At 38.2% G+C, this 16,921-nt stretch overlaps 2 protein-coding genes across 2 annotated transcripts; one reads left to right on the top strand and one right to left on the bottom strand.

Annotated features, from left to right (window-relative positions):
- Positions 1–513: 513 nt before the first annotated feature.
- mtx1b (metaxin 1b) lies at positions 514–9,748 on the bottom strand. Its single transcript, XM_026288521.1, has 8 exons — positions 9,602–9,748; positions 6,414–6,483; positions 6,065–6,144; positions 5,339–5,431; positions 3,978–4,160; positions 2,598–2,674; positions 2,339–2,496; positions 514–1,081 (listed from the first exon to the last, which is right to left on the bottom strand). Exons 1-8 carry the CDS (start codon positions 9,680–9,682, stop codon positions 870–872), a joined length of 954 nt encoding a protein of 317 aa, XP_026144306.1. The 5' UTR covers positions 9,683–9,748; the 3' UTR covers positions 514–869.
- Positions 9,749–13,317: 3,569 nt separating this feature from the next.
- On the top strand, positions 13,318–16,609 carry LOC113119223 (thioredoxin-interacting protein-like). Its single transcript, XM_026288520.1, has 6 exons — positions 13,318–13,746; positions 13,978–14,053; positions 14,141–14,288; positions 14,552–14,911; positions 15,003–15,317; positions 15,405–16,609. Exons 1-6 carry the CDS (start codon positions 13,491–13,493, stop codon positions 15,450–15,452), a joined length of 1,203 nt encoding a protein of 400 aa, XP_026144305.1. The 5' UTR covers positions 13,318–13,490; the 3' UTR covers positions 15,453–16,609.
- The last annotated feature ends 312 nt before the right edge of the window (positions 16,610–16,921 follow it).

The following is a 16,921-nucleotide window of genomic DNA, read 5'->3' as shown; positions in this document are numbered from 1 at the left end:
TCATAGATGGTTGGTTTAAGATAAGAAGTCTGACAGGTTTACTCTGCGTGACTTCTGCAATGCGCTGGAAACGTTAATAGAGCTTGACAGCATGTTTAGTCTGCAGGACTGAATATCAGGTCACTGCACCAAATTAATATAATATTTACAGTTTGTCTAAAAGTGATAAAGTGCAATGGTGCAGCTGGTAATGTTTCTTCTGTATTCCTAGTTTTCAGCCTAAGTTTCCCATTGGTTTTACTACAAATAAAACCAAAAAACATGTTTGTTTTTTTGTATACCTACGATAAACTCAGATTAGCCATGGTTTTGCTATACTAACCATGATTTAAATATATAAAACTGAGGTTATACAAAAAGTAATATGGCTAAAAAACATGGCTACTACACTTTTACTAAAATAAAACTATGGTTCATTTTCATAAAGGCCGTGATGATGTATATACAGTATGATGTATACGAGCATGGATTGCTATGTGAAAACTAGTACTGTTAAAATAAAGCAAAGACCAGTTTTCTCATTTTAGTGTTTGTCGTTTTAATATGGAAGATAAATGTTACCCAGTTTACTTCAATGCTGACCAGAAGATAAAACATTTAAACTGTGATGATACACCTTTAAATGACCTGGAAAAATGACTGATCACAACTATTATAGTAACAATTATATTAACAATTATTAAAAGCACCATTATAGGCTCGCTTGAGGCTACAGCGAGTGAGTGGTTCTGTTGTAGCGCACAAATGCATGATGGGAGATTATAAAGAACTGAGGTAATGGTGTGTGCAGCTTCACTCTGAATGGCAGGTGAGTGATAGTGTGCACTTGTTGTCCCCTGTTGTCTCCCATCCCATGTTTTCTTCTTTATTTAGTCCTCATCTTCTTCATCTCCATCATCATGACCTGAGTTCTTCAGCTGTGGCCGCTCACGCTTGATCGAGACGATCCCGGTGAGGATGGCGTAACCCAGCATGGCTCCCACAGCGAACAGAACGGACAGCACCTGGTTACGCCGCTTGTGGGGCTCGTTGTCCAAGTCGCTGCTATCAGGCTGAGCATGAGTCTTGCGACCTGGTGCCTCTGAAAAAACAGAGAAGGTACATTTAATTTTGGTTCGTTTCAGGGAAAAGGTTTAGGGTTAGTTGAGTCCACTTTAAATGAACCAAGCTCAGACCAAAAAGTTTACAGAATGAAAGGAACCCTGTTATCTTTGCGTTCCCATTATACCAGGTCCAAAAATAAGATTCAGATATGATTTGTTACTTTTGTTTTACTTTCCATTCACAACAATGTTTTTTTTTTTTAGAACCATATTAAATTAAATGATCAATACTGTTAATTATAATAAACTAGTATTTAACAAAAATATAATCCATTTTTATTTTAGGTTTTGCATAAAGTTTTGTATCATTTATATTATATTCATAATATTTACTACTTCTAATACTACTACTAATAATAATACAAATATAAAATTATGACCTTAATTTAATAAGTTTAATTGATTATTATTGTAAAAAAAAAACTTGTATTAAAATATATTTGTATTATCATATTTATTAGAAGATATTATTATATAATTAGAAGAATATGAAGGTAGAAGAAAAACTTATTAAATTATAGCTAAGTTTAATTAAAGTAATATTACTTGTAATATTTATACTACTAGTGCTACTAATACTCCTATTATTTTATCATTGTTAATTGAATAAAACTTATCAAATTAATATTAATAGTAATATTAATAATGCATTAAATAAAGTCAATTATTTCTTATTTATCATTATATTATATTCATAATATTCATACAACAACTACTACTAATAATAATAATCATATTATTACTATTATTATGACTAGCCATGATCAGTTAAATTGTTGTCGTTGTAATTTCTTGGTATTACTATTTGTATTATATTCATCATATTTATACTTCTGCTACTACTACTACTACTACTACTAATAATAATAATAATAACAACACTAACATCAACAATAACAATAATACTTTTTATTAATAATATTACTATTAATATTATTTTAAACTAACCTTTATATACACACTTAAACTTTATTATTATTATTATTTCTAATATTATTATTGTTTTTAAATATTATTATTATTATTATTATTAATTAATTATTATTTTTAATTAACCAAATTATATTAAATAAAAATTAAGTTTAGTTTTTTTTTATCATATGTATTATATTAATATTATACTTTATATATTAATATATATATATATATATATATATATATATTAATAATAATATATTACTACTTCTACTACTAAAAATACTAGAGCCAAATGTTTTTAATGTGACGATCTGCACCTCGTGCATCGGAGGGGAAGTAGAGTGCCAGGATGTTGGTGCAGTACTGCTGCAGGTTGTTCAGAGAGGTGAGGTGCTGCTGGAGCTTTCCATTGGGCAGTTTGATCTTCAACAGAGGAGCCAGGTGTGCAAACACATACGCGTCCAGCGATGACGGACTGCGAGCACAGGAAACCTCACAGTCACAGATGCGCATGATTTCACACACTAACACATACATACACAGATTACAAAATAACACACAACTGGTGTTGCTTACGAGTCTCCGAAGAAGAACTTCTGTGACCCCAGTCTCTGTGATAGGAGGGTCATACATTCAAAAGCATCACGATAAAGCTACAAAGCAGAAACACAAACCCAAAAATTACATCTAATTTTCCAACACAAAACAACAATCTATCATAACTGCTGGCAGTATTTGTAAAAAGGAAATGTATATCTGTCTTCGCTCATAACTGTCTCTTCCTCTAAACCCACACAAAGCAGTGATAACACAAAAGACATCTGACCCAATTCTTTCTCTGTTGTGTAAACATATGACGGAGATCCAGCAGAACCATCCAGAAGTGTCTTTGAAACAAATGTAGACCACCAACAGACTATTAAAAACAGAGACTACATATGGAAATGGCCTTTCCAATTTGTTTTCATTGTTTGAATGTAACAGCTTTTGTTGAAATATACCAAAATAATCTACTGATGACAAGTTTGGATAAGCTAATAATGGGATACTGTTACAAATAATGTGCCGTTTCTTTCACAGACGGACTGTTTTGCTTCATAAGACCTCAATATGTCCTCAGTAGTTACAGGTATTCATTTTGTCTTGCCTGTAGTTGCTTTTTTTAACTCTCAAAGTGACAGTAGCCATTGCCTCGCATTTTATGAATCGCTATGGATCACCGTTTCAGCTAAAAATTGTCTTTACTGTTCTACTGGAGAAAAAAAAAGGTCACCTACAGTAGAGGTGTGCAATATTTATCTATAGTTTGAGTTACGAAAGCTAAAAATATCCCTGTATGGGTCTTTTGTTTTTTATAGTTATAAAGGTAAGCAATATCACAGAATCAAGAGTGCCGTGATTGTGTGTGTTGCATTGATTTTATACAACAGTTCAACTATAACTAGAAATTAATATTGACTGAGTTACATTATGGACACAAAATTGGCTGCTTTTTCTGTTTCGCCAATGAAAATGAGAACTGTTTTCATATATAGGGCGCACCGGATTATAAAGTTTTGTGTTATGCATCCACTAGATGCTGCTGTGCTAAAGGGAATGTCCACATTTTGACAGAGCGCCTTGATCCATATAGAAGACGCTCCGGATTAAAAGGCACACGTAAGGTCGTTTTTTTTAGAAAATTAAAGGCTTTCAATGGTCTACTCATAAAGTCTGTCACTTGCTTCATTTCTAAATGAATCGGCCGTTTTGAACAAATCATTTGAATGAATGAATCACTAAAGGCAGGGACTTGTCGCCACCTACTGGAGGCATTTATTTATTCATGAAATGTCTAAACCAGTTAAGTAAGGTACCACCACAAAAACACACTCAGCACATGTTTTTTTTTTTTTTTATGTACAGCAAATTTTCATTTTTTGGGTGAACGACTGAACTAAAACCTTCCGCTCTCACCTCTTTCTCCAGCTGTTCGCCGGGCTCCAGGACTGGGTCTCCCCTCACGAGCCTCAACTTCTCCAGCTGCTGGCAATGCATGCGGTTGGGCAGCAGGAAGTTGAGAGGGAAGGAGATGTTTTCTGCATACCAGCGCCGTGTAACATCCACATAGTTTTTAGAGTCTATCCACAGTGTGTAGATCTACACAAAAACAAGAGTTCAGAAACATATGGGTTTCTAAGAACTCCACTAAGACTGATAATGCCTCTGTTTTGCAGGTTAAAAGAGGAAAACGGGCTGTGCGACCGATGTCCTCAGGTGGACAGTGAAAGATCAAACATCATCTTTTGACTGTCATCATGCAGAGTCCAGCTCAAGGAAAAAAGAGCTTTGCAAGGAGCCATATGAACTGTAAAATTTTAAAAGGTGTGTGTATATTGGATACAGTATTAAGCCTATAAATATCTATTATTCAGTCAGAGGTACACTATTTGAACAAAACTACTGTGTATTACACCAACAAGGACATTGCATTCTAATTACACAGACATCTCTATGGATTTGATTCTTGCGTTTGCGGTTATAACAGCTTCCACTCTTCTGGCAAGGCTTTTCTCAAGGTTTTGGAGCATTTCTGTAGTCACTTTTGCTTGTTGATCCAGTAGAGTCTCTGTTCCAGTTCATCTCAAAAGTGTTTGATGGGCTTGAGGTCAGGTTTCTGTGTGGGCCAGAGAAGGTCTTCCACATCCAGCTCATCCAACCATGTCTTTACGGACCTGGATTTGAACACCGGGGCACTGTTACCACAGAGTTGAAATCAAGTTGGAAGTTGGAAGGGGCATATCCCAGACCCTAAAAACAAAGCCTGCTACCATTATCCCTCCTCCACCAAACTTTACACAGTGCAATCAGTCTGGTAACATTCTCCTGGCATCTGATAAACTCAGACTTGCATCAGACTGCCAAACAGTGAAGCGTGATTCATCCTTCCACAGAACAGGTTTCCAGGTTTTTTCTGCGTGCTTCACTCCCCTCAATCTGATCTTTGCATTGTTCTTGGTGAGGCTTGCATGCATCTGCTTGCCCACGAAAGCCCATTTCATGAAACTCCACGAAACTAGACTTATTGCAAAGGTGGCATCCCATAACAGAACCATGCTTGAATTCACTGAGCTCTATAGGGACGTGTTCCCCAAAAGCATCATGAGCCAACTTAAATATCTGAAGTCATTTTACTTTAAATTACTGTAAATTCCTGATTCAAGAACTAGAAATAATACTAGAAAACAAGACAAAATTACCAAGGAAGAAAATCATTTTTGCAGTGTATAAGAGGTGTGTCCCATATACAAGTGATGTATTTTATAAACGCTCCTCACCAGTGCAGGCAGCAGTTTCTCCTCCAGCAGAGAGACGAAGGCGAGCGTATCTGCGCCCTCCTTCGCTGATAGGTCATAGTCTGCATTGTACTTCTGAAACACGAGAGATAGTATTTAATGGCACTCATCACATTTCCACTGAATTGTACTATATTGTTAATCTACTGGAAAAGCAGCGACTAACAATCAAAGCAGCAGCTGCAGTATGACAACAGCTGTTAATCTAACCATGATGTGTTTATACATTTCTGGATGTCAAAGCCAAAATCCCTCTTAAGGATTAAATGGACACAACGACGGAAGATTTCAAGCAATAAAATCAGTCAATTTCTCTCTTAGTTCAGCACTAACAAGCTATAAAAGGTCATTTACCCACCGCCAGAAGCTGTGGGAAACCGCTCTCCCTACAACTAAAACAACTTCCATCACCAACAAAGTCACGAGGAATCGGAATTATTTTCTTCATTAAATAATACAAAAGTGACATAACCTGACAGGTACTCTTTTAAAAGGCACATTTGTCTCTCGGCGTATAATTTAAGTTAACTTTCTACATCATACGCGTTCGGTCTTTAAAAATGTGGCAGACTTTTCCATTAGGAATCATTTTACTGAGATCCCTGGATGAGGTGACTATTATTATTATTAGCATACAAATGTAATCAGCAGTGTAGAAAAATGGTTAAAACCAAAGCATGTCAGCGTGCTGGAGAGGGAGGTGTTCACCTGTTTCCTGAGATGAATGATGATCTTACTGGGTTGAGAGATGCTTCCTTCTTCCCTGGTCTTCAGAGCGGGCAGAGTCCCTTTCGGAGGAGAAAACATCTTGAGAACAATTCAACACACTCTCTTAAGCACAAGTGTATTCAATTCTCAAAGGGTTCTAGAAGTCAGTGGATGCTTGAGCCATTAACCGATGACCTTTTGAACTCTGACTCGAGCTGAAAGAGGGTGTAATGACCAGTCTAAGGTTCCCTGGTGCAGCAGTCATTCAGTCTTCGGCAGTAGCTCACTTTAACAGCTTCATGCATCAGATGAGCAGTGAATCCTGACCCGATTCTGCAGGGGAACTCACCTGTAGGGCTTCTCCATGGGTTGGTGATCTTGTGAACTTTAAGAGGAGCACCAGCAAACTTGGCATAGGCCTAAGAGAACAGAAACACAGAGAAAACAAAAGATTAACTCATTCATGCCAAGCTACAAATTAAAGAGCAACCAAGTGCAACAGTTGATTTCTGAGAGTAAAATCATTATTTTATTATACTATTCAAGTACAGTTAAAAACTATTCATAAATTTAAACACTATTTTCTTTTAAAATGCGCTCCATTAATAGGTTTAATTTTTGTATTTGTTTTATTTGAAAAATCATATTTTTAGTGTATATGAACCATTTGGAAATAATCAGGACCCAGCCTTTTTTTTTTTTTTTTGACTTTTTTTTTACAAGCTGTATTGAAATTGAAGTCATTGTGCATCAATGTTATTTTAGTATCACTGACAATATTCTAGCATTTATTTATTTTATTTTTCCTATTTTATTTTAGAATTTTCGTAAAAGTTGTATTAATTATTCATTTTGTGCACTTTTATTAGTTTTTATGTCTAGATAAATGTTTTTTTTCTGATGTAGCTTTAGTTATTTTCTGTAAAAATTAACATTTTTGCTTCGACAACTAGCTGCCTTTTTCTGTTACAATGTTCTAAACAATTAAATAATGTGCATTAAAATAAGTCATATAAATAAATCATGTCTTGAAATGAGTGTGTGTGTGTGTGTGTGTGTAAAAAAGGATAATCTGAGCATTGCTACACTGCTATATTGAGACATCGAGGGGCTCAATGGTTAAGTCACTAATTGTGCCGTCCAAAAATGTGCTGAGTTGAGTTAGTGTCTGGGAGGGTCTCAAGTTTGCCTCCGGGGGAATTTAATCCTGGACTCACTCCAAGCCCTGTTAGTAAACAACAGTTTCCAGTCAGCTGCATTAACTTGAGCATGGAGACGTCAATCATCTCTCACACTCACAGAGGAGTTTACGCAAGTCACATCTCTGAGCGATGACAAAGCTGGAGGAGGGAGAATCTGATCAGACCTGAGATAGCATCTAACTTCCAGCCGGTCTCGACGGCACCATTACAGAAGATCAAACGCTCTCTACATTCCAGTGTGGTCTGCGGTTTCTGGTTTCTGACTGCCGTGCTGAGAAGGCATTTAGCAGGAAAAGAATTCATCATCGTTTATCTTTCCTCTGTTTATGTAAAACTGAGAGAGCACAAGAGTAATAGCACGTCTGGAACAGAAATAAATCATGCATCCCGAAATTAAAGATGACATGGAACAATAAAGAACCGAAACCAGTAATAAAACAGACATAAACACAAGATGGTTAAGGTTGAGATGCAGGGCTTGATCTGGTAACCTGAAAAGGGCTTTAGAAAGAGTCTGGCTGCAGTTAAAGTAATGCTCACCTCGTTCAGTAAAGCCCACTGGCTTCATCTGCTACTGCTCTGAAACCTACAGACCATCTTAGAAAAACATGAATGAAGGTTTTATGTAACAGTCTGGCAAACTGTATTCAGCACCAGTTTTGTGACCGCACTGCATTAGTGAAATTACCTGATTTAATTCCCTGGTTAGAAGTGAAAACTAGATCTAGAATCTAGGTAGTTCTAACGTTACGCCAGCCGTTAAAATTAGACCACAGAATGATTCAATAACAGCAGGATGAGTGCATGGCCATTTATGATGAAAAGAAGTTTGAATTCAGTCATTCATCCTGAGGTTTCGTTTTCCTTCCCGTCACTGTCTGGAAACCTGAGAAGCTCTGGGTTACTGTTTGTTTGGACCTGGGCACTGCAGGACCCTTCACTCGCTCCCAGCACACGCAGACCGCTGGCTGTTTAGACAGCTGTGTGGGATGAGCAGACAACCCTGTCTTTCTCTACCATCACCCACACTACTAAGACGGGTGATAATAGACACACATGGCCTCTGCACACTAGTATTGATCAAATTAAAAATAGGAGTTTTATATTAGATGTGAACACTCATCATCTCGATTATTAAGGGGGTAGAGGGTCAGTGTAACTATAAGAAGTTTGCTTGTGCCATCCTTAAAACAGTAGTTCATCTGTTATTGTTGTTTCATCTGAACAGATTTTGAGAAATTTTGCATTATTTCACTTGCTCACCAGTGGACCCTCTGCAGTGAATGGGTGCCGTCAGAATGAGAGTCCAAATAGTTTTGTTTTTGTTTTGTTTTTAAGAAACAAATCCACCTCTAAGATGTTTTCAACTTCTTAGCCATCACTTTTCGCCAAAATATGAGTCCATAATCCATAATAATGCCTTCTCCAGTGGAAAATGCATCAAAATCCACCATTATATCGGTTTAGAACTGTTTTCACCTGTAAACATTGATTACTTTTTCACTGCAGAAAGCAATTTAGAGAACTCAAGAGAGAGGATTAGTATTTTAGTCTAAAGTTTAGATCATCTTGATGGATTTGTTCATGACAAACATGCAGTTTTTCAGGTTAACAGCTGTTCAGTTGCTTTGTTACAATCTATATTATTAAGAGCACTGTATAAAAAAAAAGGTGACTTGACTTGACAACTGATGGACTGAAGTGGATTACTTGTAGATTACTGTGATGTTTTTATGAGCTGTTTGGACTCTCATTCTGACGGCACCCATTCACTGCAGAGCATCCATCAGTGAGCATAATCTTAAGGATATCAGTCATTCGCAATAAAAATGACAAATAACTTCACAGTATTGTACATTTGAAGGTCGCACAAATGCAAATGATTGATCATATAATTTCTACTTTTTAATTTAAAATATATTATGAAATAAGAGTTCCATTGTTATATATTTTAACAAATTAAATATTATATATTTTAAACAATTAAATATTAGAAAATGTAAAAGTCTATATTATTACTAGTGACTGGAATAACACACACATATAGCAGTGTATCTGACCTAGTGTCATTCATTCATTTATCATCATTAAAGCTGCTGTTATTGCTGTAACCCATCCACTGAACCAATAAATCAATCAATCTATCGAATAAGAGTTTAAATCATGAGCGCATGCAGACTCGTGTGATTCTGAGCCGTCAGTCGCGCGCTGGAAGTCACCTCCCATCTCTGACCACCGACACACAACTACAACACAATTAACGCGAATCCCGAAAAACACACCACACAGACCAAACTACCGCGATAGACATCCAGCCGGCGAGTTTCTCTCTTACCAGCACCGTTAAACAGTCCACATCTACTGAAGGTAATCCATAATCGCCTTTCCAACAGAACAACTCCAAGGGGGCCGCCATATTTGAGAGACTTTTACGTGAATTTTCACCCGGAAGTACTGCGCTCTGTGGTTGCTACTAGTAACTGTCAGTTGTGTTGTTGTTGACTGTCTACTGAGAGCGTTCCCACTCAAGTCTTATTGTACCGAATTTTCCACTGGGGGCGATCGCCATGAGTGCAAAATGAATGGGAGTCTATGGGGCTAGACGGCTAAATGGGTCCCTTTCACCCGATTGCCGTTGACAAATCTCAGATCTGATTGTAGGTTTCGCAAGTTCAACATGGCTTATAGGTCGAAAGTTGAATGAACGAGTACTTATGTCCTTTCGATTTCTTACAGATTGTGTTGTTGTTGCCCATAACACGCTAGCATTCTGCTAATGACTGTGAATGTGTATGACGTCTTTGACATTTTAAAATACTTTTTAAAGCAAATAAGTGACTCTAAAAAATCTAACACCCAGCAATGTGTAATTTATTTGCATCTCCTTTCGAATACAACATTCAAATTACTAGACAAAAAATTATATCTTGAGAAAAGTGGATTTTGAGGGGTATACCGCCATTGACCTCCATTCATTCTGCATTCGTCCTGTGAGCGCCCTCATATGGAATCAGAGTGGAACTGCAACCAGTTCAGAAGCCGGAAGTGTAGAGAGTGAAACTTCTCGCCATATTAGACATTCTCTGCTATGGTCTTGACGACTGATCTATAATAGATAATAATATAATATAATAACAGTTGGATAATGACAATAAAGATATTCATTCATTCATTAAACGGCAATATAACACATAAATAAGAAGACGACGACGAAGAAAAAGAAAGCTGAAATAAAACGAAGTCAATGTTTTAATCTATTCAGAAATATTTGTATTTATTGATCAATTAATCAAATTGGTTTAATAAATAAAACTTTAAAAATGAAATAGTATAGGCTAGTCGTCTTATAGTACATCTCAAAGTCATTTAAATCGCACACAAGCAGTTTATATCACAATTTAAGTGATATGATATAGTAATATAGTAGCAGAATTATCTTTCACAGGTGTGAGAAGGAACAACGGACTTTCTAAGAAAATTGCTGCCTCTTACTGTTAGACTTAAAGAAGTCCTCCCCAAAAAAACCTTCTCAGTCATTATTATCATATGTGTCATGTACTTACGTTTAACATTTAGATGCCACAGGAGGTCAGATTCAGTCAAAGTGTCAGGGTGTCATTCAAGGCTTACAGTCCCAAAAAGAAATTACACATGACTTGATTTTTTTTATTTTTATTATTCAACGCGATATTTTAAAATAATTATATATACCTGTTTCATTCAATTTAATGAAATAAAATAAAATGTTTTTAAAATATAAGATATAAACTGATTTTTTTCCCCTTTCATAGTCGCAGTTGCGTTGATGTGCTGTTCGCGGATGTGACCAGCAGAAGGCGCCAGTGTCACAGTCAGCCGTTCATCTTTCGTCCAGTCGGTGGCGCTGTTGATCTCTGTTCGCGTTATTTTTGACGAGCCTGGTCTTTAATTGTTCACAAATTATCATCAGATTCACATCACTCACATTCATGTTAAATGGTCTCTTGTTTGAAGAGTTATACTCGCCAGTAAACAGTTCTTGTGTGGAGCAGAAACACTTTCCCCTGATATGATCTTTGTCAGAGTGAGCCAGAGAGGCATGCATTTTTTTCCCACAGCCTAAAAGAGCCATCTGGAGATGGTCGTAAAATAAATTATTATTTATTATTATTATTACATATTTATTGTGTAGACTGTTTAAGGTCCACTCAATAGCACAATATGAGTTTAGATACATTGTTCCTTGTGTTTTAGTATGATTTATTTGTGGGATTATGTTGCTCGTATATATACATATTTAGTTGAGTGTGTATCTGTGTGTGTGTGTGTTATCCCCTATTTTTTTATTAGATGCTATGTTTGCTTTTGTTAAGGTAAGGCTTGAGTCTACACATGAAATTAAAACTTAAACCAGATGCAACTATAAACCTGCGTTACTGTAGACAGACTGATAAGATATTGACAAAGTTTACTCAAGTGCAAATACACATTCTGGAGAAAAGGAGAAAAAAAAAGAATATTCGATATGCATTATTTGAGAAATAACTTAAAATAAAAAAAATAAAAATGGTTGTATTATTCTTGAAATATTAGATGGATTCAGAGCAATGCAAGTGTTTCTGGAGATCCGGACACCAAAAAAGACTATTCATATTCATATTTACATATTTTCCTTTTGTCATCCACATTTTTTATTATTATTCACAACAGTTTAGAGAAGCATATCTCCAGAAGTAAGTTTGTACAAGAGTAATAGTTCACACAAAATAACAATGCTGTCATAATTTCCCATCGGTTATTCCCAATATTATAGAAGTCAATGGTTATAAACAACTGTTTGGTCACACACATTCTTCAAAATATCTTCTATGTTCTCCAGAAGAACATGAGAGAGAGTCGATCATAACAGCACTTTCATTTTCTCTTTAAAGGCCACACGATGATAAAGATGTGTTCATATCATATCTCTATAGTATCAAATACCAGAATCCCCAAAATAACAAAAACACACTTTGCAAAAAGAGACCCAGCCACATGATTGTAAAGCGCTCTGGGTGTTCACCAATACACAGTGAAGCTCTATAGAAATACATAATTCACAAGTTCACTGTTATCCCACCAGTAACACTAATTTACTCATTCGATGACCTAACACAACAAAAATAATGTGTAGCAAAAATTTTGGTCATATCTTTATGTTGACATGATTTTAATTTTGAATTTTCAATTTCCTAAAGGTGCAAACAGGAATTAAACTGCTTTGTTTGTGTCACAATTGTGACAAATGTGAAGCTGTACATATTTAATTGAGACCCATTACTTTTTTTTCTTTTTACATATTTGAAGGAAGTGCACTAAAAAATCAGTAAGCTTTTTAAATGAAAGCATTGTTCGGTAAATTATCGTTTGGAAATGTAAACTTATATTTCATAGTGACACACTTCAGCAAAAGATAGAAATAACTGACTTAAACACATTTTTAGCTGGTGACTGAATATACTAGTGCTATAATAATTTTGGTCACGACGTGTATAGTGTGCGTTCCCGAGTTCAGCACCGATCTTGTAAACACAGTCAAGTGTGTCTCTTATTAGTCGGCGGATGTTGTTAACCCAGTTTGTTTCTTTTTATAAAGTCTGTGGTTTGTACAAGCAAACGCTCGAGTCTCCTACGGGGGAACACCGCCTCAGCTGTGCACGTAGCACACAACTGAAGTTTTCTGTTGAACTGGGTCTCTAAACTGTTGGGCATGCCTTCGCAACATCCCGCTCCAGACTTCATCAGCGGAACCACTACTCCCTCTTCAGCGCCTCCTCCCTTCTTCTTCTGCTTCTTCCTGCAGCAGCTGTGCACTCGCTCGGCGCTCTCAGCCACGAGGTGTGCACGCGTCGCTTCTGGCCGCTGATTGGCTGGTGGTGCCACGAACTGCGAATTTCGACCAATGGGAGCGCTGTGCATGCGCTGAGCCATGCTGTGCATACCGCTTCCACATGAACAGCTGAAATGGTAAACAAGCCTAGTGAGTCACTAAGCGTCGGGGTATAAAACCCTAGCCTAGCCCACCGTGCTCAAATCTCACAAACTGACCATGCGATAGACGGGTCTGTGAATTTACATATAAAGCACTGGTTTAGCTTCATTTCATACCAGGTCAAGCTTTTTTAGTTACTAAGTATCAGTTTGAATTAACTTTTAGACGCGTATCTTCATTTCGCTGCGGCTTTGGGAGTTTATCAAACAACACGATGGTGGCGATGACAAAAAGAGTCAAGGTCTTCGAGATCGTCTTCAGCGACCCATCCAAGAGCTTTTACTGCAGTGGAGATAAAGTGTCGGGGAAGATCCTGGTGGAGGTGTTGGAGGTGACCAGGGTGACGGCTGTGAAGGTCCTGGGCGTCGGATGCGCTAAAGTGGAGTACGCTAAAGGCAAACAGAGATGCCGTGAAGAGATCGACTATCTGAAGTATGAAGACCTTGTCCACCTGGATGACCATCCAGCAGGTGAGTTTAAACTGTATAAGCGTGTATTTAGAACTGTTAGGTGGGTTTGTTGAGATGGTGCTGATGCTGGAATGCGAAGAAGGAGTTCTAGTTTAAAAACATCTCAGATAAAGGTGTTAACTGATAGTTAAGTCATTTCGGGAGGTTCCTTTTTTAAAATGGGTTTTTATCATTTGTTTGTGTCATGATCTCTTAGAGCTCTTCTAAACTTGTATGTTTATCTTCTCACAGACACCGATGGCTCGGTCATCCTCCGTCCTGGAAACAAGTACGAATACACCTTTGGCTTTGAGCTTCCTCAACAAGGGTGAGCATTCCTGTTGACAAATTCCTGGCATGCATCTCCTTCCAAGTCATTTGTTGGTAGTTTAATACAAGTGTTATTTCTCAACAGACAACTGGTGTCTTCTTACAAGGGCAAGTTTGGGTTCGTGCAATACTTCGTGAAGGCTGTGATGGAAAGCCCCGCTCTGCCCGTCCTGGAGTGCAGGAAGCACTTCGAGGTTGAGGAGCCCTTGGATGTCAACACCCCAGACTTGCTGGTGAGTTCCTCATATCGCTAATTCACTTGAGCTGTAGGCCACAAATCATGTCTTCTGATTGGGCTTCTCATTGGTGACTCATTGAACATCACCTGTATTGTTCTACACTTGGAGCTGAGGCATAGCAACTTTGCTTTTACTGTTTGAAATGGTTTAGAACCCACATTGAGCTTTGGGGTTTGGTGAATGCGCACTTTGGTCGTTTCTTGTGCATTCATTAGCAATTAACTATATCCTCATCATTTCTGTTTTCCGTCCAACAGTCGCCTACTGGAGGCATGAAGGAGAAGAAGGTCACCTGCATGTTCATCCCAGACGGCCAGGTTTCTCTGAACGCCAAAATCGACAGGCGTGGCTTCTGCGAGGGTGAAGAGATCTGCATCGATGCCAAATTTGAGAACACCTGCTCTCGCATCGTGGTACCCAAAGCGGCCATCATCGCCAAGCACACCTACCAGGCCAACGGCCGCACCAAGCTCTTCAGGCAAAAACTCTCCTCAGTACGTGGCAACCACATCATCTCCGGCATGTGCGACGCCTGGCAGGGCAAGAGCATCCGTGTGCCCAAGATCAAGCCCTCCATATTGGGTTGCAACATCATCCGGGTGGAATATGCGCTGATGGTGAGTGCTGCCTTTCACAATTACTCTAGTATCATAGTGTTGCATCTACAAACTATTAGATGTTTACTTACAGCTCTTTTGTTTTCTACAGATTTACATGCACATCCCGGGCAGTGATAAGTTGGTTCTGGAGCTGCCTTTGGTCATTGGGACGGTACCCTACAATGGTTTTGGTAGCCGCACCAACAGCATGAGCAGCCAGGATGGTTCTGTCAGCAATGCATCGAATAGTTGGGTGTCCCTGCGGATGCCGTCGTCTGCTCCACCAAGCTACTGCGACATTACACGTGACTGCAGCCTGGACCAACCGCTGACGCCTCTGTTGGATGACTATGATGGCGGAGACAGTCCCATCTTCATGAATGCACCCCAATTCCAGTTCCCTCCACTCCCTGAGTATTCTGAGGTGAGTGTGAACTATATCCGTATGGTGTATGCTGATCACTGTATATCAGTAGAAATTCAATCTAATTTTTGTTCTTCTGTCGTTCAGGTGGAGGAGGAATACAACGGGAACGCCCGCATGCTTCCTGTCTGCTGAACAAAGCTGGCAGAGCACTAGAACTGAACTGTTGCCCGTCATAAAAGGGTGACTTTTCCACTCTGAGCACTCCAGGGTTTCAGCATGCGGATCGGAGCTGATTTGACAAGTGTCGTATGGATGTGTGGAAGTGAAGATCGAGCGGAGGTTTTGGGGCCCGGGTGGCCCCTCTGCAGGATGAGCTAGTCGAAGTTCAGAGGAAGAAGGAGTGAAGTTTGAGCTCTCTTGTGCTTGCATTGCTGACAGCCATCTTATATCATGCATCAGTCAAGTTAAACGTGTTTCTGTCATATTATTGATGCTGTTTCCGGACCTTAAAAAGAGGGCGCTCGGGCTGTTTGGCGTGCTGTATTTCATTGTGTTTGAGCTTCTCTTTCTTGAGATTACTGCTGAGGCGCAAACTGATTGTGTCACACTATAGCCATTTAAGCACACGCAGACTTTCCCAAATGGTGGTCACATACTTTCCAGTAATCCCCAATATAAAATTCATTAGCATTTAGCTCATTTTTTTCTGTGGGGATGGAAGATTTCATTTGTACAAACATTCAATACATTTGTTTGATTTTTATGTTGGCTAATGTGCTGTCCAGATATATATTATTCTAAGTTACTGAAATCTAAAGAAGAAATGTAGTATATTGAGTTACAAGGGAAAATCATGCAGTTTGAGTGTACGTAATGTTACCAGTGTTTTGTTTTTCATTCGAATGCACTTTTTATGGATGCAAGTTGCTGTATAACTACACGCAGGGCGATTTCCTATGTTTTCAATTTGTTTTCTCTTGTCTTCCAAAATTGTTAATTGAGGGATCAAGCATTGCACGTGACACTTAAGACCCATTACTGTGTTCCAAACCTTGTCCTGACAAAGGGCTCCACCGACGTTGCTTCTTCCACTGGGGACTTAAACATTAAGCCAAAAAGAACTCAATACTTCAAGTGCCAAAATTGGGGTCTGTTTGGACCACGTTCGTTTGCGAGACCAAAGCTGCACTGTGTGTGGACATATCCTAAAGACGTTTTGATGAACATTTCACATGTGGAGCTCTTCCTGAACATTGTGACTGTTGTTTTGTTTCTTATAGAATGTAAGATGACTGTTACTGCGAAGTATCATTTTGTATCTAAATTAAAGTGTTTTTTATGAGAATTCATTTTCATTGCATTTTTATGAATCACTATTGGGATTTTGATCAAGTGTTACAGTCTTCGGACATTACTCATACCTCAAATTATGCAACTTACGTCTAAGCAATCAGACTTACACCTTCTCTCATAAAATGAGCAACACATTCCCATATTCATTTGTTGAAGATATATTGGGCCAGTACATCCAAATATCCATTTGGCATTGGTGACAAGTTTTGCTCATGCAAGGATGCTCATATTTTCTTTTAAAATAATTCACAAATCTATTCAATACAGTAAGATCCGACTGTCAGATGGAGAGGAGTATAGCTAACGCA

Source organism: Carassius auratus, chromosome 19 (assembly GCF_003368295.1).
Source record: "Carassius auratus strain Wakin chromosome 19, ASM336829v1, whole genome shotgun sequence".
Taxonomy (NCBI): Eukaryota; Metazoa; Chordata; class Actinopteri; order Cypriniformes; family Cyprinidae; genus Carassius; species Carassius auratus.
Note: the sequence above shows the minus strand (reverse complement) of the source record. Positions and strands in the feature narration are given on the sequence as shown.

Coding starts and splice junctions, on each gene's coding strand:
- mtx1b (XM_026288521.1), bottom strand. CDS start 9,682: ATGGCGGCCCCCTTGGAGTTGTTCTGTTGGAAAGGCGATTATGGATTA. Junction 6,484..9,601: donor TGGACTGTTTAACGGTGCTG/GTAAGAGAGAAA, acceptor CTGTTCTCTTAG/GCCTATGCCAAGTTTGCTGG. Junction 4,161..5,338: donor AGAAACTGCTGCCTGCACTG/GTGAGGAGCGTT, acceptor GTTTTTGTGTAG/ATCTACACACTGTGGATAGA.
- LOC113119223 (XM_026288520.1), top strand. CDS start 13,491: ATGGTGGCGATGACAAAAAGAGTCAAGGTCTTCGAGATCGTCTTCAGC. Junction 13,747..13,977: donor CCTGGATGACCATCCAGCAG/GTGAGTTTAAAC, acceptor ATCTTCTCACAG/ACACCGATGGCTCGGTCATC. Junction 15,318..15,404: donor CACTCCCTGAGTATTCTGAG/GTGAGTGTGAAC, acceptor TCTGTCGTTCAG/GTGGAGGAGGAATACAACGG.